The sequence below is a fragment of the Vicugna pacos genome, chromosome 15 (genome assembly GCF_048564905.1).
Source record: "Vicugna pacos chromosome 15, VicPac4, whole genome shotgun sequence".
Classification (NCBI taxonomy): Eukaryota; Metazoa; Chordata; class Mammalia; order Artiodactyla; family Camelidae; genus Vicugna; species Vicugna pacos.
Genome location: NC_133001.1, coordinates 35,357,203 through 35,381,568, shown reverse-complemented (window position 1 = coordinate 35,381,568; position 24,366 = coordinate 35,357,203). Strand labels below are relative to the sequence as shown.

Sequence of the window (24,366 nt, the reverse complement as noted above, 5' to 3'; positions counted from 1 at the left end):
ATTTTATTGCAGAAACACATTTTATAATGGAGTGCTGGCCCCAAACCCCACTGAGAGCATTACTTACTACACAGGATTTATGCTGTCTGGCCTTTCTAAAATCCAAAAATCTCTGAGTCCCAGAACATACCTGGCCCAAGGGTTTCAGATAAAGATCTGCAGCTGTACGATTTTTTTCAGGAACCAAAGTGTCATTTAGTTTAGTCTCAACCATGAGACGATACATCCAATTGGAGGAGGTAATAGATCTCAGAACAGCAGTTACAGAAGAGTCCTTAGCGATTATTTAACCTGAAATTCTATCAAATGCCCTAAATCTTCAGCACTTTTAAAACCAAGTAACTGCTGATCTTCAGAATGACAAGCCAGTTTGAATTTAAGTGAAATATATGTGTCAACTTACAAGGTGCTAAACTGGCATGTTTGAAAAAGCACTTTCAAGTATGGAAAAAAGAAATAGCAGGTTTCTTTTCAACTGTTTTGAATAAATTTTATTTTAGTACTATGTTACCATTTTCCTAAAAGAAATCTCCATCATAATCACTAACAAACATTATGTAGCCAGCTTACTCATGCCCAGAAGTGACTTTGGCTGTGCCTTGATTTCCTTAGGGCAGACTGTGAGCCCTTGTGAGCCTAGCCCCCTCCAGGGCCTGCACAATGCTTGGCATACAACATGCATTCAACTAGCATCTGATGAATTAAATAAATAAACTACAGATCCAGTGTTATGGGTCCTCAGGTTCAAACAAGCAAACACAAGAACCCAATCTGCCCAAGATTCTAAGTTCCTAAATGCCAGCAGAGAGTGTATCTTTTAGCTTCCATTCAGCAAGGTGTTTTAGTAGTAAAGAAATGGCAGACAATAGAAAGTCTTATTATTCCGAAATGGATTCAAGAGAATGTATGAATTACCACTCATTAAACAAAGATTTAATGAATACCTATTATATACTAGTTTACACTAGGGAACAAAACCCTACTCTTGTTAACTTAACTAGTGGAGGAATACGAACAAACCAGTGAAAAATGTCACAGGATAAGTATTATGTTGAAAACTAAAACAGGGGACAGTGAGGGAAGGGTGAGGTTTCTTTTACATGCAGGTTATTCAGGGAAGGCTGCTCTGACAAAGTGACATCAGACGAAGTGCAGGGTAAAGCAGGGATTGGCCCATGCAAGTACCCAGGAAAAGAGCTTTCCAAGAAGAAACAGGCAGTGCAAAGGCCCAGAGGCAATAACAGTGCTTGACTGTGCCCCAAGAACAGCAAAGAGGCCTGGGTGGTCAAAATGTAAGGAGCAGGGGCCTTGCATGAAGGGTTCTGATGAGGTGGGGAGATCTGGATAGAGGAGTGTCCTGTTCTGACTTACAGGATCCCTCGTGCTGCTGCGGTGTTGGGAAGAGGTGGGGGTGGGGGACAGAGTTGGGCGGGGGTTTAGCGACGAGCAATTGGAAAACAACCGCCAACTGTCTAGGAAATAGAATTTAAATTGGCCGGGGGTTATTTAGCCAATTTTTTGGGCAATTCAGGCCTCCGTATTTCCCATCTGTCAAGCCATTTTCCGTTTTCCACTACTACCCGCCCCACTCCTCTCCTAACTTGGGCCTGGGCCAGTCATTACCTGCTCGGTTAAAAATTCTTCGCGGGAAGAAAATGGCTTTTAGTTCTCACCGCGCTGCAGGATCCTTTTTCTAGATCCGGGAAAGGCCCCGCATCTCGGCTGCGGGCCTCGGACAGCGCTCGGGATGCGGCTGCGCAGCCGTCAGGGACCTCTTTCCGGCGTCCAGTCCCGGGCTGCGGACGAGGCTGGGGCGCGCCGCGCTGGCTGCCGGCTGGAGGCCCCTCGTCGCTCACCAGCCGCGCTGCTGTCGGCGGAAGCCCGACCAGCCCGGGCGGCTCGCTCTCGGTTTCGTTTCCCGGCGGACTCCGCCTTCCTGCCTGACCACCCGGGCCCCTCCCGCACGCGCCCTCACAGGTCCGCACAGGCTCCGGGTTCGCGGGAAATCGCGCTTCCACACGGCGGCGGCGCGGGAAGCGCTGCGGGGGCGGGCTGGGCACTCGCGGGCGGCTGCTGCGCGGCGGGGCGCGGCAGGGACCGTGCGGCGCCACTCTGGCTTCTGGGGCTGTTATCGGCCACTGTCTGGGGCAGGTGGGGACTACATGGAGGTCTCTGAGGCCCGCGGCGTGGCGGGCGCTCGCGGAACCGGGCCCTGCGGTCAATGCTTGCATTTCCTCTGCAACGCAAACGTTTAGGATGGGGTTGGGGAGGTGGATATCATCGGCTCCATTTTACAGTAGAAGAAGCTGAGTAAATTAACTCTCCTAGGGCAAAGCCAGGATTCGATTGCCCATAACCACCAAAGCACCCCTCCCCCCCTCATTTGTACCAGTCTAAGGCTGAAGAGGCCTGGGGACGTAATTTCACTTCAATCTGTTTCCACCCATCCATCCATTCATTCAACAGATACTTGCCAGCCGCTGTACCAAGTTCCAGCCAGTCCAGTAGTTAGGAGGGCCACCTGCTCCCTGTGGAATCTGGAGTTTACGAGTAAAGCCCTTGCCAGTAGTCCTGGATTTATAAGAAATCCTACTCACCTAGTGGAGTATGACACACTACCAGAGTAATCCTGGTGCCTTGACACAGTGACTGAGGTGTGCTGAGGACTTACAGCAATGCCGCAAGGTAGGTGCCATGACTATGCCCATTTAACAGATGAGAAAACTGAGGCACAGAGAAGTTAAGTAACAGCTAGTAAGCAGGGTAACTAGAGGTAGAGCCAGGAGTCTGCACCTCAACATCCTAGCTAGGGTGAGGAAGGGAGGTGCCAAGATGGACTTAAGGTATACATTACATATTGGCCATTGGCTCTAGGCGTCCTTTCCCACTTCTCTTCTACACCCCCCCCCCTCAACTGCAGGGTATCCATGACCAAACACTGTATATGTTTTCCTTGATTTAAGTTCCCTAGAGTGAAGCACTGACAGAAGGTTTGGAAGGCAGATAGGAGGCAGAGCCATCTTTCTGTGGCCCTTTGAGGTCACAAAGCTCCAACTATGGTGGCTGTTTGCAGGAATCTACCAGCTTCGTGGGTGTGAGGTGGTTTTTTTCAGCATCAGTGGCAGTAGCAATGAGAAGTTTTCTGACTTTTTGAAAGCCCTGAATTGCCCAAGACAGCTTAAAGAAAATGACAAGGTCAAGCATGGTCAGGACTCAAGCTTTTACGGCTGCCCCAGATGAACCTCTGACTTCATGTAGCCTCGGGGTTGACATGGCAAAAATCAGATACAAAGTCCAGTGCTGCAGGTAGCAAAATTACTATACAACTTTAATTTGCATGCTCACCAGGTCTCATCTATGAACACTGAGGCCATGGACTGGGAAAGAATGAGGCTCTGGGAATTTGGGTGGGTTTGAATGAATCCACTGCCCTCCCAAATTCTGCTGAGTTTCCACAGTCCTTCTACTGTTGTTAGATAAGGCTGCTATAGCCAAGCTTGAAGGGTCTGGAGTAGTCACCTTGCAAAGAGGTGCTGATTTTCCAAATGCCCCATGCCTACTTCATCTCTTCACTCTCAGAACTAGAGTCGGATGCTAAAATACCCTGAGAGGATACAGATAAGATCTGATCCAGAGGATACAGTTCACACAATAAATGAGTTGTAAGATTTTTTTCATTTTTATCAGCAGGAATGCAAGAAAAGTGCATAAATATGACTCTAAAGGTGACATGAAATAAGGAACACAGTTTAGATTATGCACTCAGTGTGCTGGCTCCAGCAGCTAGGAATGGTTCTAAGAATTTGTTTAGCTGGTTTACCATAACCTGGACTCAGTGGTGGTCCACATTAAATGAAATTGTGATGCCAAGTAAAACAGATGAAGAAATCAAAAATACTTAAGGAAAAAAAAATACTTAAGGCGTCTAGAATATTGGAGTAGATTAGTCATATGCAGCCTTTCCTCCACTTTGTAGCCATGCTGTCTAGAAGATTCAAAGGACCATCCTTCACCAGGCATTCAGAAATATATTGGAGCGGGATGTACTAGCATCCTTGAAAAGATCCATAAGAGCTGCCCACTCTGGGTGGGGAATGTTGATGGGAGATGTTGCCATTGAAAAAGTACATGATTTCCATGGGGATTATGGTTCCCAGAGAAGCAAATGCTATGTGGCAACACTTAACTACCCTCCTCCCCCCCAAAAAGGGCAGCAGGGTCAGAGCACTAGTTGAACAGGTTTGATCACCAGAGATTTTTAGGTTAACTGTTCCTGGCATTTGTAGTACAGCCCATAGGTGTGTTACATGAGCAGATATCTAAGACCCCTGTGGCGCTCACACCAGCTCTGTCAACCCACCTCTCTGATCTCATGGGGAGTTCCTTGTGACCAGGTGACTGAGAAAGAAAAATTCAGGTGAAGCACAATACACTGGCATTAACTGAAAGTGGATTGATGAATTCTAACAATCCCTCAAGGAGGTGGCCCTAAAGGATAGTGGGAGAAAGGAACTCCTCCCAGTGGTCGGAACTTTGAGTGGTACATTTAGTTGTCACTTGGAAGGAGGGGAAGCTAGTGGCTTGGACAGTACCAGTAGCTAGCAATTTACGTGGCTATTCAGAGTTTTGGAAGGAACAAGATCTGAGGGATGATGATAAGGAGGTTTGGGGAAAGGAATGTGAGTTATCACTTGGAATGGACACAGAGTATGAGCATATTGAATTCCCTTGTGAAGATTCATCAAAGCTACCCACTCCTGTGGAGACTTTTGAGAGCAAATATACAAGAAAGCTTCTTTAGAGGCCAGCTAGTCTTTTCCCCAGCAACTCGGCGCTCGTTCAAAACAAACGAGGAGCTGTGGCAGTAGGAATGGATGACGTGTATGAGTTCATCAACACACAGTTCTCATCAGGGTTGAGCTGGCTGCTGAGCACCCAGTATTCCAACAGCAGAGATCCAACACTGAGCCCGCAGTGCAGAATGCCTACTCCGAGGGTGACCAGCCCACCACTTGGTGGCTGATTGGTTATGTGGAGCCCTTCCACCATGGAATGGGCAGGGATTTGCGCTCTGGGGCATACACATTTATTCCAGATGTGGACTTGCTTTTTCTTCCTCTAGTGCTTCTGCCAGCACCATCATTGTTGGCCTTTCCAAGCATCTTGTTCACCATAATGCTGTCCCTTGCTAAGGAACCCAATTTACAGAAAAAGAAGTGAGGCAGTACACTGGCTACCATGATATTCAATAGTTTTATCATGAACCTTATCACCCCAAAACAGCTGACCTTATAGAATAGTGGGATGGGGTACTGAAGACTCAGTTACAGCCCCAGGTGGGAGATAACACTTAGCAAGCTGGGTGTACTGTGCTTCAGGTGCCATACAGGTAATAACCAGGTTGCTGTTTCTTCCATGGCCAGAATACAAGAGCTCAGGAAACCGTAGGCATAAAAGGGTTGTCTTCCACAATTAAACCTAATCATGCACTTGCAAAATAAGTTAAGTAATACATTACTTGGGTCCATTCTAATCCCTTCAAGGCTTGCTTTTAATTTTTGTTAGGAGATGTAGGGTAATTTACACTAGGGATAATTTAGCCCCACTGCTAAGATATGGCCATACTGGGGAATCCACCCAATGCCCTGGGTATTAAGGTCTCTCCAGCTTGGCTGGTGGGAACACAAACTATTCCAATCTCTGAATGAGGTCCAGGAAGATTGTTTGGTTTACTGCTTTTCAGTGGTCCTTTCCCTGTCTTGATGGAGATTTACGCTGTCTTTGCGGAGTTTTATTCCATGCATTCACATATCTGCATTCAGTTAAATAGTTGAGGGATTCCCTCTGCAGATCTTTGAGGTTCTCTCCCTGTGCACCTTCATTTTCTTTTTTTTTTTTAACATTTTTTTATTGATTTATAGTCATTTTACAATGTTGTGTCAAATTCCAGTGTAGAGCACAATCCCTCAGCCATACATGAACATACATACACCCATTGCCACATTCCCTTCTCTGTGAGCTACCACAAGATCCCATGCACACCTCCCTGTGCTCCACAGTACAATCCTGTCCATCTACTCTACAATTCTGAAATCCCATCTGTCTCCTCCCACCTCCCCCTCCTTGGCAACCACAAGTTTGTATTCTATGTCTATGAGTCTATTTCTGTTTTGTATTTATGCTTTGTTTTTTTGTTTTTGTTTTTTAGATTCCACATATGAGCGATCTCATATGGTATTTTTCTTTCTCTTTCTGGCTTACTTCACTTAGAATGACATTCTCCAGGAGCATCCATGTTGCTGCAAATGGTGTTATGCTGTTGTTTTTTATGGCTGAATAGTATTCCATTGTATAAATATGCCACATCTTCTTTATCCAGTCATCTGTTGATGGACATTTAGGCTGTTACCGTGTCTTGGCTATTGTAAATAGTGCTGCTATGAACATTGGGGTGCAGGTGTCATCCTGAAGTAGGGTTCCTTCTGGATATAAGCCCAGGAGCAGGTTTCCTGGGTCATATGGTAAGTCTATTCCTAGTCTTTTGCGGAATCTCCATGCTGTTTTCCACAGTGGCTGCACCAAACTGCATTCCCACCAGCAGTGTAGGAGGGCTCCCCTTTCTCCACACCCTCTCCAGCATTTGTCATTTGTGGATTTTTGAATGATGACCATTCTGACTGGTGTGAGGTGATACCTCATTGTAGTTTTGATTTGCATTTCTCTGATAATTAGTGATATTGAGCATTTTTTCATGTGCTTATTGATCATTTGTATGTCTTCCTTGGAGAATTGCTTGTTCAGGTCTTTTGCCCATTTTTGGATTGGGTTGTTTGGTTGTTTCTTATTAAGTTGTATGAGCTGCTTATATATTCTGGAGATCAAGCCTTTGTCGGTTTCATTTGCAAAGATTTTCTCCCATTCCGTAGGTTGTCTTTTTGTTTTACTATGGTTTCCTTTGCTGTGTAGAAGTTTGTACGTTTCATTAGGTCCCATTTGTTTATTCTTGCTTTTATTTCTTCTATGTGCACCTTCATTTTCTTGAGTACTCTACTCTGAAAATCCTAGCATCCTCAGCCTGCTGACCTCCAGTCTCCAGTTCCAACTCAGTAAGCCTTTTGTACTCTGAGTTCCCTTTCCCTGCCTACAGCTTGGAACTTGCTTATATGTAGCAAGCTGGAGCAGTTCTAGGGCTCACTTCAGTTGTTTACATCCTCTAGGGAATCCCAGTGTTGCGTTGCCTGTTGTCCAGTGTCTGAAAACAGCATTTCATGTATTATTTTGGTTTTCTGGTGGTATGGTGAGAGGACGATTCCCATAATAGTTAATCCTTCATGGCCAGATATGGAAGTCTCTCACTTTTTTTTAATCTATATTTTCCTAATTACCACATTTTCCTCATTACATGTTTATTTGCCATTTGGGTTTCCTATTCGGTAAATTGCCAGTCTGTATCCCTTACACTTATTTTCTGTTGGGTTGTATTTTCTTTCACCTAGTGATTTTAATTGTTCTTTCTATATTCTAGATGTTAGTCTTTTATTTAGTTAGTATTTTTTCTAAGTCTCTGACATGCCATTTCACTTTGGTTTTACTTTCTTAATGATGGTGTTTTACATTTTAAATTTTAACATAGCCAAAAATATAAATTTTTTTGTGCTTTTTTATTTCTTGTTTAATAAACCCTACTCTGGTCATGAAAATATTATCTTGTATCTGCTTCTAAAAATTTAAAGTTTTAAAAATCATTTTTGACATTTTTTTAATTTATAAGAAATTAATTTTTTGAGTGATATAAAGTAAGAATCTGATTTTATTTCTTCTATCTCATAATCTTCTTAGCACCAGATTTTGAAGGATTTGACTTCTTCCTACAACATGCAATGCCACCTCAGTCATGTTTGAGCTTTCTTTACATTCATAGGTTATTTTGGCAGCCATATTTTGTCCTTTTTCGTTGGTTTGGTTTAGTTGTTTATTCCTGCAACCGATAATATGGTTTTGGGCATTAAAACCTAAGCCTCTGTTACTGCAGATTTCTCATTGGCATCTCAGTGTCATCTCTGATTCTTACTTCGTCCAGTTCTCTGTTCCCTCTTTGGTACTGGTCCCTAATGAGTCTGCTTACTTTATTGGGAGCTGAGCAATGCCACTAAAGTAATTTTTATATAGTCTTTCTATACGGTGTTTTGAGGGAAAGGTTTTCAATTCATCTAATCTACCATACTACCAGAAACAGTAGTCCTGTAATTAATTGTTCTCAAAGCAATTTTATCTTTTTCTATAAATTATTCTATTCTTAACTGTACAGAACTTACCTTTAGAGTAGAACTAACTATAGTGTACATATTAAGGAGACTGTTAATAGGTTTTTCCCCCAGAACATTCCCTACCTTCTTTTGTAAGTTCCACATAGTTACTTGGGGGTCTCTGGTGGGGGGAAGCCTTTATGCCGGAATAACACAATCTCTAATCTTTAGCTTTGAAGTAAAGCTTGTGTTAAGTAGAAATATAAAGTCCCTTGAGAGTGGGCCTGCTGCAATGACACACACAGAGTAGACGAGCAACGGATTTTTCTTGAATCAAGTTGGAATAAGATTTATTCATTTTACTTCAGTGAAGAATTGGAATTAAATTTCCCCGAGAGTAAGTTTGAATTAGGCACCACAAGTGCTCTGATCCACAGTGAAAAAGAGAATAATAATTATGAGAGGACAAAGCATTGTGATCAGTTGGAGGCCGGTCTCATCTATGCTTAAACACAGATGTAGGTATGTCTCTGATAGTGTCGACTTACGCTCTTGTGTGAACTCAGAGCATGAAAGAAGTTAAAACCCCAGGATACTGCATTAGCAATAGTATCCTTTTTGGGCAGCAAAACTACCCTTTTCTCCAAAATGGAACAAAACTTAAGTTTGTCCTCAGAAATTTCAGATGTTCTCATTATTACTAAGTTTGTCTCATTTATATCTAAACTTTATTTAATGATCATTATATGATTAAATTGTCATTTGATTATTTAAATTTGATTATTGTTAAGGAAAATAAGGCTGAATTGACTAGAATCAAGCCTGGCAATATGAATTGTACTTCAACTTTGTTCCCAGGGCAGTGTCTGCTAAGCACTCTTTGAATTTTTCAGCCATTTCCTGGTTCTGAGATTCACTGAACAAGTTTTTCCAGTCACCAATTTCACCTGCAACACAGAAAAAACAGTAGACCCAGACTCCTGTTAGAATATTTCTTCTTGATTTTACTATTTTTTAGTGCAGAGTTTCACTCTGAAATGTGAAAACGGACATGTGAAAAAAATTAGCCTTAAAAACTAATGTAATTTCTCTTGTAAAATTAACAATATCCACTTGGGCCTCCCCATTTCTGTGGTGTGGTAGGTGACACGCTTTCTCCACATCACTAAGGGGACCGTGACCTCAATGACCTCCCTTCCCTACCCATCTCCTAACACCTGGGACCAAAAATGCCACTTTTTGAGAGTCTTTTTTTTTTCCCTCTCTAAAGTCTTATAATACTTTAAATACCCCTTGAGTAGTTAATATTTTATAGCAAAAATAATTATTATTTTGCTTGAGATTGGGATGTTTTTCTTATTTCTTTTTAAAAGTAAAGGAAGGGAAGAAGGTGTAGCTCAGTGGTAGAGCACATGCTTACATGCATGAGATCCTGGACTCAATCCCTAGTACCTCTATTAAAATAAATAAATACATAAACCTAATTACACCCCCCAAAAAACATAAAAAATAAAAATAAATGAAAGTAAAGGAAGTTGTTAAAATCTTTTGTTTGATTTGGGTTAAAGTTGTAAGTTCCTTGTTACATAGCCATTGAAATGTATATTTATAAAGTGGCTTAATGACATGAGGAAATGCTTAGACATATGAAGGGAATGAAAAAGCACAACTGTTTACAAATGTTATCAACTATATAAAACATTACAGAATAAGGCCGGAAGAAATGTGCCAAAAAGTTGAACTTGCATCCGATGGGTAATTTAATGCTTTTCCACATCTTTATGTGCTTTCTGAATTTTCTACAAGGGATATTTTAAAAAATATTTTTAAACTTTAAAATTACTAGTTTATTTTAGAATGTTTCTGTTCTGAATAGTATTTGATTGACAATATATTTAAAATTTCTATTTTTCCCCCTTCTTAACACTAAAAAAATTAGGCATAAAAATAAGTGTTAAAGTCAGGACTCAAGTTAAAGACAGATTTGCATTCAGTGCTCCATTCACAGTGCATTTTTTAATTGGGTCTGCATTTGATAAAGTGTAGTAGAGTCAAGTAAACCTATGTTCCTATCCTGACGGCATCACTTATTAGCTTTGTGACAACGGACCAATTAATATCTCTGGGCTTTGGTGCCCACATTTGTAGAACTAAGGATTTAGTATCTTTTTGGCTATAAAGTTTAAGCCCAGCAAAGGGTCTAACACATGATGGATACCTGATAAATTATACTTGTTATGTGTGCTGCCTCTGAATCACATTAAGCTTTCATTATACATGCAATAAAAAGGAAAACTGGCAGTCCCTGAGCTGCATTATCATAAATTTCCATAAGAAATTTGAATGCTTTGATGATATTTAGTAAAATTATCAGTACCAGAGACAGCTGGCTTCCTATCCCGTACTCATTTTTTCCTTCTTCCTTATTAACAAAACCTTGACTTTCAGTGGGTAATAATGCAGCCACCTTAAAAAAAAAATCACATTCTCCAACCAGCAGCACAGTGAGAAGTGGTCTATGAGATGTAAGAAGTCACTGAGGTGAGGCTTCCCACAGAGTTCTTTAAAGGGGGCCCACTCAGCAAATACACGTGATTCTATCTCTTGCCATTCCCTTTTTATTTTAATAAAATAATCCTGTAACTATATTATAATGGTGGAGCGCTGGCTGCTCTCCTGTCATCACAGGTGACAAGCAGAAAGGTAAAAGGAGCTTAGTAGTCTAAAAGGTAGTGTACAGCTGCCAGTGCCAACTCTGATCTGTGTCCAGACTTCTTGTCGAGGAAGAGGAGGAGAAAATCCTGTCTGATTTAAGATAAAGCTGCTTGAATTGCCTGTTAGGTGCAGATTGACAGATGTCCCAGAAAACAACGCAATCTCACCTTTGCGGAACAGGAATGGGCCCACGGCGCCGTGTGTTTCCTGGGACTTTGCTCGCATTGCCTGGAAGGTACTCTGGGCTGAGATAGTTTGAATCTGCTCCCCAGATAGAGAGAATCCAAAAAACTTAGCAATTTGTTTTATTCCAGCGGCCAGATTCTGAAAACAAAATTTTAAAAGATAAACTTCTTTCTGTGGGAATTGGACCCTAAGCAAAGACAAGCTTCTTAGACAGAATGGATTTGTTAAGCCTAATTCTAATTCATCTCTGTGTCTCTCTCTTCAGACTTACTTTGATTCTTCTTTATAAATATTTGAAACATCCCTGTAAGATATTCTGTATTGATTTCACTTTGTAGTTTCCATTTATGACTCTTGTTTAACTAGTCAAGGTATAGATAATGAAAATAAGCATTCATTAGCAGGTTAGAGTTTTACCTAAGATAATAATTCATTTTATCAAAAAGCACCAGTCTATACCAGGTGAGGAAATTAATGTATTTGTACCTACTCATTCAAATTCTGTTTTCTTCTGAATCCTGTTTATAGCTAATGTTTAATTCTATCAAGAAAGTCTAATTTTTGGAATTACAAAAACTTGAAGGAATCTTTATAATGTTTAATACTTTTGTAAATAATCAACCACTTCAACAGTATGGCTGACCAATGGAGGTTTATAAATCTTCTAGAACAGTTCCTTAAACTGTATTCTACAGAACACTAATATATTTCAAGGTGGTTATAGATGTTTCCTGGGAGAAAAAAAAAGAACAGTAAAGGGTTAAGGTCAAGTAAGTTTGGAACCTTTGGGATGAAAAAGGTAAACTTTTTTTTTCCCTGCAGAATCTCTCTTTAATATGCCAATGTGCCATGTGAATTTCCCAAAGGAGCAGGCTAAATAGAACAGTCCTCAGGTCATCTTGAACCAGCAACCTCTTCCTACCCCTGGAGAGAAGTATTAACATCTGGGACAATATTAATATCCCATGGAGCACAAGTTTTAGAAACATTCTAGACTAGAAGGAGAAAAGACTAAATCAGCATATTCTTTCATGTTATGTAAGTACATACTCTAAACAAAAAGGATGGATTTAATTATACTTTCCTGTGATAAAAATCACATGGGACACTAGTGATAAAAACTCAGTTCAGTTAGAGAACATTTGACACATTTCCTTCCCTTTGAACACACTTTCCAGAGAGCGTTAATGCTCCAGGACTCTGGTTTCCCTCCTTCGTCCTTAGCCACCTTTGTAGTCTCCTTTGCCGAAGCCTCCTCTTTTCCCCAAACTCTTTATGTAGGAGGTTCTGCAGAGCTCAGTTCTTGGTAGTCTTCTCTTCTCGATCCATATGCTTACATACACAGGTATGTAATCTCATGGTTGTAATTGTCGTCTATGTGCCAAATTTATATCCGTAGCTCAGAACTCTCTGCCGTCAGACTTCAATACCCAGTTGCCTACTTGACCTCTCACCTTTGGGTGACTAATAAACATCTCAAATTTAGCATGTCCAAAACCAACTCCTGGTCTTCCCACAGTCCTGCTTCACCTGCTGCCATCTCTTACTCGTGTGGTGACAACTCAGTCCTCCCAGTTGCCTGGACCAGTAATACTGGGGTCTTACTTGACTTCTCTTTTTCTCTCACTACTCTTTTCCCCCTTCCAAGCCAGCAGCAAATCTTGTTGGCTCTTCCTTCAACATAAATTCAGAATTCAACCACTTCTCTTCACCTCCACTGCCCCTTCCAGTCTGAGCCACCATTTTCCCTTGCCTTAGCTAGAACTGTAACCTCCTCATGGGTTTCCTTACATTATCTTTGCTTCTCTCCAATTCATTCTCACACACCAGCCAGAATGATCCTGTTAAAAACACATGAATTTTTGCGACTCTTCTGCTCGAATCCCACAGTGGCTTCCCATTTCGCTCAGAGTGAAAGGCAGAGTGATTTCAGTGGCCTGCCTTGCTGTTCCTCATGCTCCAGCCCACCCCACCCTGTTATATCTGTCCTCGTTGGTTAGTCCCTTCTGGTTCATCCCTGCTGACCCAGCCACATCTGCTCCTTTCTGTCCCTTAGTCATTCCTACCTCAGGGCCTTTGCTGCAGTTGGTCCTCTCTGCCTGGAAAGCTCTTACTTCGGTTACCTACTTGGCTCACTCCCTCAGTTCCTTCTTATCTTTGTTCAGGTCACATCCTTTCCATGAGGTTTCTGCCCACCACCCTATTTTATACTGGGATTTGTCCAACATCCCAATCCCCCTCTCCCTGGTATTTCTAGTTTTCCTTAATCAGCTATGCCATTTCTTCATCTTCACATATTGCATACATTTAAATTTTTTTATTGTATTTATTATTTATCATTCTGTCTCCCCACCTACTCCAGCTGGAATGTCAACTTCTCTAGGGCAGTGAACTTTGTCTAGTCTGTTCACAGACATATCACAAGAGCCTAGAACTGTGCTGAACAATCACTCATTAAATGAGAAAAAATAATTTAAAAAAAACTATATGGAAAAATTAATTCACAGCCAAAGCCATGTTCAATAAACCTCAGTAAAGGCCTATTTATTTTTTTTGCCGTGCCTAAATTTGGACCATCTATCATAGAGGGGAAAATAAAGGAGTCACTGTTAGTAATAAATTGTTAAGTGTTATTTTATTTTTGTTAAATAAACAACCTAAGCACATATGCACTGTCTCTTTCCCCCAGCACTGTACCACATATCTAGAACATTCTTTTTAAAAATTGAGTATATTTGTTCATACAGCCAGGCTTTATGAATAAGTGCTCTATGTTGTAATTCATAATAAATCTTGCTATAGAATACCAGTAAGCATAATCTCACCTCTTTCAGGTCTTCATATAATATTAACTTCACATTTTCATCATCAAGATGTTTGTTCCAGTTAATTGCAAAATCAAAATAGCTTCCCCAAGAAACTAAAAACACAGGAAAAAAATAACTTCTTAAGGGATTTTAAATAATTGAGGTTAAAAATGATAGAAGAAAGAATAAAATGAGGATAAAGTGCTTAATTTGTTTGCTAAAATATAAAATATACATATGTATATATGACCAAACAAGGTATTTATGAGATTACGAACCCCTGCTCCGAAAGAACTGGCAAAAGCCGGTCCTGTTATCAGATTTCTACTCGTTTTCTTATTCTCACAAATAGTAACACAACTGAGCAAGTTGTAAAAATGGTTTCACAAAAACTGTAAGGCATTCATGAACATTTAGGTGACTAAAATAATTCAGAAACAGTGAATAATACGTGAAAGCTGGTAGAAATAATGACAGAAAGAAATGGGACAGGTGTTTTCTAGACCAGCATTATCCAATAGGAGTGTCATGCAAGCCACATCTGTAACTTTAAATTTTCTAGTAGCCATGTTAAAAAAAGCAAAAAGAAACAGGTAAAATTAATTTTAATGTTTTCTTTTATTTACCTGGTAGATCCAAAAATATTACCGTTTCAGCATGTAATCAGCATAAGTAATTATTAATGAAATATTACACATTGATTTTTATATTTTAAGTCTACAAAAGCCAGTGGGTTTTTTATACATACAGAAAATCTGAGTTTGAATTCTAAGATTTTGTTAAAAATACTTGTTGTGTGTTTAGACTTAATAAAATCTATGATTGAAAAAGTAAATTCACACACTCAACTTGTGCCAGACATACTTAAAGGTTTTCAATAACTGAATTGAGTCTCTGTTTTAAAATGTAAATGTAAATAAATTCAAATAAAATAAAATTTAAAATTTTGCTTTTTCACTTGCACTAATCACATTTCAAATACTCAGCTGCCACATGCGGCTAGTGGCTACCATGTTGGACAGTGCAGATCTAGACCTGGTTATCTGTGCTGCTTACTCGCTGTGTGACTTTGAGAAACTCCCTAAACCTCTTTGTACCTTAGTTTCCTCATCTGTAAAATGGGGTTATGAGTTTTAAGTGAATTAACACATGTCAGATGCTTAAAACAGTGCCTGATTAATAGTTCTCACTCAATAAATGTTAGCTAATATTATATCATTAATAATAATGATAATAATAATGATAATAATAATAATAATAATAATAATAATATTGTCACAGTTATTATCATCAACATCATTATCATGAAGCCCATGCTTTGAGCCAGGCAGTTTCTACATACCTTATTTATTGTGGAAAATATTGTAGGTTTCCTACCCAATATCCAATGCACCCCTTTCTTTGTTGCTAACCAAACTCTGATTAATTGGGTCTAAACCAATCAGAGAAGTCTGTTTTCTACTTTTCTGCCTCCCTTAGGACTGTGGTTGGTCATATGACATGATTCTGGCCAGTGAGACACACGCAGGGGTCTGCTGGAAGGTTTCTTGCAAACGGTTGCTGTCTTGATGAGCCTTCCTCATGATGTGAAGGTGATGCTCAGAGGGACAATAGCCAAGTTGAGAGAATGTTGCAAAAAGCATGAAGGAGAGGCCAAAGGAATGTCAGAGGAGCAGGCCCGACATCACTGGGCTGCTGAACCAATGATGATGGGTTTCTCATCATTGAGTGTTCTCTTGTGTTATTAATGGGGTAATGTTTCAGACTTGCTTTAACTGCCTCCATTCAGTCTTAGTGAATGGTTACTAGACAAACCAAAGCTTTCTTACCAGTGCTTCGTAAGCACCTTCTATGCATGCGTTTATCTCCCTTACATTCCAATCCCCATATTTAACCTTTGTTAAGGACTCAGTGTTGTATCCAGTGTCCATGCATGTGGAATGGTGTGGCATTGCTGTGCTGATCAACTTTAAAAGTGGTCCGTCCTTTTAGAGGGACTTGGTAACAACTTCTTCTCTAGAGTCATTTGGCATTAATTCTTCCATGTACCACACCATAAAGACTCAACAGAGCCACTGTGAAAGGAGGCACTTATTAATTTCTGGTCACTCTACCCGTGGAAGTAGAGTCCCTGCCACTTACAAGCATTGGGACCATTGGCAAATGATTTAAATTTTCTGCTGGTAAATACTGCCTTATTCATAGTTTGTTACAGTCTTGAATGAAGTATGTATGTATATTTGTAGGCACTTATAAAATTATAGTTATCAATAACCAAAGGTAAAACATCAACACGGTGTAACAAAAACTTATTTCCTTTCTGGCAAACAAGTATCTTCGGTGTAGTTGCTCATTGTCGTGGTATTTTTTGGTTTTTATCATTGTGTTATACTGAGGCTTATGGGACGTTAACTAGAAATGCTTTTGTACATGAATCTGTTACAAGCTTTTTTGTTTGTCCTTTGTTCAATGGTTATTTAATACTCATAGTCAACGTATGAATTCTCCAAATTATTTTTTAAAATAGTAATGTATCGTTTGATGCACAGAAAACTTCGTAACTTTCTGATTCCCGGTTCTACCTTAATCTCCTTTCTTTCTTTATCCTAAAACACATTTGAGTTTCTGTGTTTATGTGATCATCTGTTGACGTGAGAAGGATTCTTTTACCAACAGCCATACCTTGTCCTTTCATGAACTGTCTGAAGAATTCATCCCAAGAGCCATAGCTTGGATTATCAGGGACATCATTATGGAAATGGAAAAAAGATACTGCTGTGTCTTTAGGATTTCGAAATACCACCAATATCTAAGGAGAGAAAATTAAGTTGTTTAGGTTTAAGTTTTGTACTTTGGAAGAGTGAAAGGATGAGTATTATGCCATATTTTAGACCACCTAACTTGATTAGTGTATAGAGAAAGAAAGAAATTGAGGAACAGGAGGTGGCAGATGGGGAAGTCTGGGAAGAAAGGAGAAGAAAAGAAGAAAAAGAAAACTAATGTTACTGCAGAGAACTTACGCTTATGAGTTTAGACAGTAAAAAGTTGTATGTAGACAATGTAAAAAGGAATAAAGAGCAAGTTCACGAGAGCGTGATCTGAAAAGTTAACTCTCCTCCCAAAAGCAAAAATTGCAAACAACTTTAAGGACAACAAAAATAATGTTTAGAGTTTGGTGGGAGAAGAGCAGAGAAGGGCAGGCTTCAGGTGTGATGGGTGATGTGGAGAAAGCAGAACCTCTGACTTCCCATGTTACATCTGTCTGCTCTGAGGAGGCATGGATTCATTTTTCTGAGTGAAAAGTGTGGGGGGAAAAGTGTAAAGAGCAAACTGATACACCTGAACTAAAACAATATTGTAAATCAACTATACTTCAATTTGAAAAAAAAAAGCAAATTGAAACCCAAGAGAACCAAGTAGACCGCCTGGCTGCTCCAAGTGGGTCTACCACCTCTGGCCTGAAGATCTCTTTTTCAAGAACTGAGGAAACTGGAGACTAGTATTGAGCACTCTTAGTAACCTCTGAGAAAGTGGAGATAATGCACAGAAGTTCAGAAGGCTTAAAACAGGCAGCCATCCCTCCCCTTTCCGAAAGGTGCAAGGTCTGGGTTTTGCAGATTTGTGAACACAACCTCCATTTGGGAGAAGTTTTTGAAATTGACTAAATGGATGATTTGGGGGGTCACATAAAAGAGGAACTAGCAACCACCACAGGGCAACATGGGTTCTCTAAGAACAAGTCGCTTCTGACTGATGCCAGGTTCTCCTTGAACATAGTTTCTAACTTAGTAGATTTGTTGCTTCTGACTTCCTCTGCAAAGTGGAAGGAGGTTAAGCTGGAAGCGGAAGCAGTTAGGTGTGTAAACCTGACTTGAGTATTCAGATGCATAGGAGGCTGAATCCCTAATGTAAACCTGCCCGGGGGTTTTACTGGCATTTCCACTGTCCTGGCTAGACCACTGTCGACGTTTTAATGAGTGATTTTAGGTAAAGATGTAGAAGCTGTATTTATCAAGTTTGTAGATGACATGACACTGAGAGGAAATCAGGATCCCAAAATACCTCATGAGTCTAAAGACGTGAGCTAACGCTAACAGGAGACAGTGGAATAGAAATGAGTGGGCTGCGTCTGTGCCTTTGTTCAGCTCTAAAACTCACCTCTGCCCCAATCCAAAGACAGCAGATCCTTGTCACTTAGGGTCTTATATTTGCTGCTCTGATTAGCACTCAGTAGTTGCCCTGGCTCGTAGCAATTTATAATTTTACAGACATAAATTTGAATGGTGAGGGCCAGCAGGCTGGGGTGTGTGGACAGATGCTCAGCACCAGCCTGCTACCTTGGCTGTCCCTTTTCTCTTGCCCTGCTGTTCTTGCAAACGTAAAGCTTTGTTCAGAAGCCTGCATGCTCTAAATCTAAATGCTTTCTACGTTACTTTAGCTCTGTGTCTTATGGAATAATTAAGGGAGAAAAAAAAGAGTCACTGAGATTTGTGATTCTACTGAACTGTATTAAACTCGGGAAATTATAGGTTAAAGCGATCTTTCTGATTTGGGAAATTCTCAGTGTAAAGAAAAACCATTTTACAGAGCTGTCCGCAGCTGGCAGAGGGGATAGAGGATTCTCTTACAATTGGAGGTGTGGAGTGGTCCAGACAGCCACTTGGTGGCATTCAAACACCTAATGGGGCTTAGAGCAGGCAACCTTCAAGGCATTTTCCAATTCTGCTCCTAGAATTCTTGTACCAGGGAGGCTGCTAATTCTAAGCCTCCACTTCCTATTCTTCCTTCCTCTGTTATTTCCCCTTCTTCCTCTTACCAGTGTAGTTATCTTAACTGTTTTCTTCCTTTATCCTTCTTTGCTGTTACTGCACTGTCCTCCTTGCTTGTGGAGCTCAGGAGTTTAAAATTTTATTTTAATTAATTCTAATTGTTTCCTCTGGAGACAGAGAATAAGGAATGGAGAGGAAACAAGGTGACAGAAAACAAAAAAAGGGATTGGGTCAAAACTACTAATTATGAAAATTGATCAAAACTGGTTAATGAAACAAGATTTTCAAACGAATGATAAGAGCAGCCAAAGCACCTGTACTTAGGTATGCTTGATATGAAGTTTGATATTGCATGTGAAATTCAGAAATATAATAGGTTTGGACCTCAGGTAAATAGTGCTCACCAGAAAGAACTGAAGGAACAATTTTTGCTCATTTTCCTGGGTTGTATCCTTTTGTTAAACACTCTAAATATCCTAATGCTGAAATCTATTCACTCTAAAAACAGGTTTTGAAGTAGGTTCCACTCTATGTATATGTTTTCTGTCTTGGCTGAAAACACATTTGATTTGAATGCAAATGTAACAAATACATCTGTAGAAAGGAACAGCAACAAAAGAAACACCAAATCGCACACATCATTTATTAAAATTCTGTGCTGAGTAGCAATCTCAACCTCAGAAAGCCAATATTTATACTTTTAAAACTACAAACTGAAATGCCAGTAGGAAAGGACACACTCACCTTGGCTTTATTCTTGAAGATGGACCTGGGTAATTTGTCGTAATGGAGGTGAGTTGCCAAAATCCTTGGCGATGGTAACTGTTTCATTCTCTTAAAAATATATACAATAAGGTGAAAGCATACGTGTTGTGTGTGTGTATAGTGAATTACTCCTAAGTTTAGTACCTGAATGGCAGTTTAAATTGTTATTGTTACTGTATCTTCTCCTTTTCTACATTCTCCTCCAGTTTTTATTTCTATTTTCTTACTTTGTGGGGATGAGGAATTGTGAATCGTAAGTAATTTATAACTTCTTTTTGAACTTCCTTCTTGAATCCTGCTTCCCACTGCATAATCTTTTTTTTTTTTCTTTTGGTCTTTTTCCTTTTTTCACAACCATACCAAATTCATTTTCTTCAAGAAGCTCAAAATTTTCAACCTACTCTTTCACTTAATGCAGATATTTTCTTCATTCAAAGTCATTAACAGAAATGTTCACGTCTTTATAGCTCCTCCAAGTCCATGTTTAACATCTAGATCTTTTTTTTTTACCAATAAAATTCCACACAATCAAATATCCCAACAGAACCTGAAAGTGCCCAGAGTCACTTAAATATCTGAGAAATAATTTACAGAAGAAATTCTTGTCATAAGGACTCCATGGTTGATTTTTTTTTTTTGTAATCTACTTCTACTGGTAATTTAAAAAATTAACTTCATTAAAAAATGAAGTTACCTGTTTAATCTGCTATGGTGAAGGATTTTATCTCAAGTACATATTATGTCAGGGGTAAAAGCTTCAAAAACTCATTTCCATGCTTGCAGAGGTCACTCACTGCTTGGTCACATCATTTCAAATGATAAAATGGTGTTTAGACATTTAGCCAAGTGTTCTGTAAAAATTTAGTGGAGATTCCCAACTCAAGCAAAGGAGCAAAAAATGACTTTGAAAAACATTAAAATCAATGCTATGGGTCCAAGTGGTGATTGATTAGTAATCATGATACTTGATTTACATCGAATTACAATTTTAGCTTTGGAAGTGCTTTTACATTCATTCACAACAATCTTCTCAGGTAGATATTGTAACCCCCATTTTAGAGATTAACAGTAGGCTTTGAGGTTTTAAGTACTTTGTGCAAAACCACACAGATGGTAATTTTCAGATTAAGCGATAGGAGTGCCGTTTCTACTAAACTGAAAAGCCAAAAATCACTTAAAGACATGTGAGAAATGGTAAAGTTCCTAGAAGGATTAAAAAAATATCCAGGGGGAAAATGGAAGTTAATTGTAACAAAGCTAGATAAACAAACAGTATGTTTGTGAAAATGTGTGATACAGCGAAACTGTAAGCAATGTAGAGACTAGATATAGATATATCTTGAGAAAATACGTGTATTTTAGAAATTTTTTTGTAAAATGAATAAGTGATGCTCATCTTCTCACTGACTTCCATTTTAAAATAAAAGGCATATTGCATAGAAAAGTATTTTTGTGTATGATAAAATAGCAGTTAAAATACAAAATGTGCCTTTAAAAATACCCAAAGAGAAAAAAACATTTTTGATACATTATAGATATCAAAAAAATTCAAAACCCAAAATACTGTACCGAGTTAAAACATTTTCCAGAACCCTGGAGCTAGAATCCTATGTTTCACTCACCTTGTAGAACATTTTAATGCTAATTTAGATGCTTCTAGAAGAATTCTTTGGCTTTAAAAATCATCTGGATCTTTTTACCAAGGCTGGAAAGCACAACTTTTTGTTTAATAATTAGAGCTAAGATTTAGAATGCGAGCACCCGAAGACAGAAGCAGGGCTTTGTTTTACCTTCACACTGAAGTACTTGGTGAAACAGAAAGAAACCTGGCCAAGGAGCAGGAGTACCAAGTTTCCATGAGGTGAAGGAGAGGTTCCAAGAGTACTGGGTGCTCAAGCTCAGAGTCAGGTCTTGGCATGTCAAAATCTTGGTCAGGAATAAAAATTCTTCCCAGTGTCAGTAAGCAATAACCCAGGAAGTTCCCTCCTTACAAATGGTTTGTATTATAAAGCTTTGTTTGGAAATCAAAATGGAGAAACAATCATATAAACAACATAAAAATGTATAAGCCAGCATACCAAACCCTGTTCCAATCTTAAGGGAAACCTGTTTATCTCTGATGGGTGACAACACAGGCAAATAAAATAATAGTGGTTATCTTGGTAGGGTGAGTAACAACAGGTAAGATCACCTGTGACCCACAGGGTAACACATTTTTAAAAGAGAAATTGGAAAGCTAGATAAATGTTAGCATTATCTTTAAAGGTGATGCTAAACACTCTTTAGAGAAAAAGTTATCCAGTGGCCTGGATAGCAGAAATCAATGAGGCTGTTCATTAGCCTGTCCATTTCTTACCTAGGTAAAAGCCTCTTAAAACTCTTGTGCACTCGTCCTGAGCCGGTCCTGGCCGAGCCTACCTCTGCTGTATTTATGACCTCCAGGCCCTAATGTGGCTGTTCTCTGATGCTCTGATGCCTTCTGAGGTTGCAGCCAACCAGAGCCAGGGGTCAGCACTTAACTCCCTACCCCACTCCCAAGTCCTTGAACACCTCATTTACAATGCATTTTTCTGTTGCTTTGTCCCAATCCATGGAAATGAGTTTTCTTCTACTAGGATCCAACTTTTAAGTTTGTATTTGTCATCATGCCAAGTGTCTCAGTCTCTTTTCAGATACTGTTTCCTAACTCCCTAAGTGACTTTTTTAGAAACTGAGTTCTTCTGTCTGCCTGTTGGCAGTCTTGGTGGTGAACAAGTCTGAAAGTTTCATGGAGACTGTGGTTCCCCCTTGGATACAGTCCCAGATGCATTTCTGGTGTGTCTAGGTGTGGAGGGAGTGGTCCTCCTCTTGCCTGTTCTGTCCAAGCACTGAAGTCCTGAGGCAGATCCTTCCTCTCACCCTGTCCTTGCCTTCCCTGTCGTGGAGCCCCGCATCCTGGGTGACATCCAAGCCCCAGTTAGTTATATTGATAAGGTGAGTTTTAACATGTGGTAAGGCAAGTAATAACAGGTAGGATGGATGATCTGTTATAACCTTCACACACACTCTTATAATTTAATTATTTGTAAAATGGTGATAATATTATTTTGCAGTAAAAGGAGGTAATTCTTGAAAAGTGCTAGGATTACATGGTAAGCACACAATAAATTGCATATGTATCTGTGTTGTATTTTCCGAACTCAAAACTAAAAAAATTGTCCAGAGGGAAGAAACCTTTCTATGAGCATTTACTGTAAATTTAAAGGCTGTTTTGTACCAACCTGATATTTTTCTGGGTCCCCACATTCAAGAACTGGGAACTCTGGATATTCATACTTTTTTTTAGGATCAGCAAATATTAATTCACTAATAATGTGGAGAATCCAATTGGAACCTATATGAAAAATCAGAGAATCAAAAGTCATTAAGGAGTTTTGGTATAACAAAGGCATGCTACTTTGGCATAAATGTCATGAAGATGAAAATCTACAACTATTCCCTGATGTGTACAGTTGGTTCTTCTGCATTCAGAATAACTTGGGCTGTGGAAAAAAGCAGAGCTTTATGGAAAATAGCTTTTACTTAACGTTAGTATAAAAATCAAATTTACCTCTTTTCTCAAATTTCTCCTTTAACAAGAGGCAGTGCTTCTTTTTGAATCTAGAATATCTTCCTAATAGAACAATATTATGCTATAGACGTGATCGTTTATTATATACCATGTGTTATTTTACCTTAAATTAATAAGCATTTTCTATAGGAGTATATAATTTTGATTTTATAAAAATCCAGCATCGATTAAGAAAAAGAAAAATATGAAATAGAGTTGGCATTAATAGAGATGAAATAACAGTTCTGAAATATCAAAAGTAGATTGTGTAAAATAGAGTAATTTAGATTCCTAATGTCTTATTCTCCATTGATGAAGGACGTTGTAAAACTGGACTGGGAAACTTGAGAATTGGTATTTGATCCTAAAAAATAATCTATTACATGGAAATCATAGAAGTGGATAGATGTGGCCGTGCTTGTCTTTGGTCAAAAATCAAGATTAAAATCTTGACTACTCTCAATGCTCTGTGGCAGCTGGACTTTCCTACATCCTGCTTTTGTTTGCTAGCCCCACCATGCATCAACTTCTACACCCATCAGCTATCATGTTCTTTTCACACGGACCTCCTCCCTCAGACACTGGCATTTCTCGATCTGGCAGTTCTAGTCACTGATTTTACAAGCTCTGTTCTGACCCATCTTGGCCATCCTCACGGATTTCTGGCTGGCTTTGTGCAGAGGTGAACTTCGCCTTGCACCTGCCCCACCTACTCACTATGAAAAAGGGCCCTTGTAGTAAAGAATTTGTTATTTACCACACTTCGGATAAGATGCTAGCACTATGTCATCGCTTCTGGCTTCAAAGGCGTCCAAGGCTTGAAAAGTCTCTGAGGTGCACATGGTAATCGGGTAAGGAACCCCCTGATAGGTGAAAAACAAATGAGATAGTGCCGTTTCTTTGGATTTTTCCAAAGCTTCATCAATGTAGTCAATAAATTTGGAGTTAGCAGCCATGCTGACTCCCTGCTAATGAACCTGCTCTGTGGCCCAGGGGCAATGGTGGCTTTTAATGGAGTTTCTCAGAAAGTGGAATAAAGTGCTCCTCCCATTCACATGAGAAAGAAATAACTGAATTCTCATCCACCCCCATCTCCAGCTTTTTGCATACCTACCTCTGAGAAAAGGCACACCACAGGTGCAGAACAGGCTGAGGATCAGGGAAGGCTACCCCAAGGGCTGGATTATATTACCATCACAGGCAATCCTCCCAAGGAAGGTCAGAGTAGAATCTCTTAATAGACGATAATCTTTTTTTTTTTTTTTGATGATAATAGATCTTAAATATCT

At 39.6% G+C, this 24,366-nt stretch overlaps 3 protein-coding genes across 6 annotated transcripts in view; 1 reads left to right on the top strand and 2 right to left on the bottom strand.

The window, feature by feature from the left end:
* Positions 1–1,763, bottom strand: part of EIF2AK2 (eukaryotic translation initiation factor 2 alpha kinase 2) — a 37,492-nt gene extending 35,729 nt beyond the window's left edge. For 2 of the 3 annotated variants that reach the window (XM_072937915.1, XM_072937916.1), the window contains exon 1: positions 1,624–1,760. The gene's annotated coding sequence lies outside the window, so the exon portion shown is untranslated. Of the gene's footprint in view, positions 1–1,623 lie in introns of all 3 variants that reach the window. The other variant, XM_006215563.4, reaches the window with a different exon arrangement.
* Positions 1,748–24,366, top strand: part of CEBPZOS (CEBPZ opposite strand) — a 50,090-nt gene continuing 27,471 nt past the window's right edge. Inside the window, exons 1-2 of one of the 2 annotated variants that reach the window (XM_072937922.1) lie at positions 1,748–1,977; positions 2,467–2,680. In XM_072937922.1, the coding sequence (XP_072794023.1) occupies positions 1,748–1,977; positions 2,467–2,512 (276 nt within the window). In that variant the 3' untranslated portion in view covers positions 2,513–2,680. Of the gene's footprint in view, positions 1,978–2,466; positions 2,686–24,366 lie in introns of those variants that run through there. The other variant, XM_031684982.2, reaches the window with a different exon arrangement.
* SULT6B1 (sulfotransferase family 6B member 1) lies at positions 8,962–24,063 on the bottom strand. Its single transcript, XM_072938331.1, has 7 exons — positions 23,835–24,063; positions 22,749–22,861; positions 19,468–19,557; positions 16,637–16,763; positions 13,973–14,067; positions 11,129–11,285; positions 8,962–9,193 (listed from the first exon to the last, which is right to left on the bottom strand). Exons 1-7 carry the CDS (start codon positions 24,031–24,033, stop codon positions 9,063–9,065), a joined length of 912 nt encoding a protein of 303 aa, XP_072794432.1. The 5' UTR covers positions 24,034–24,063; the 3' UTR covers positions 8,962–9,062.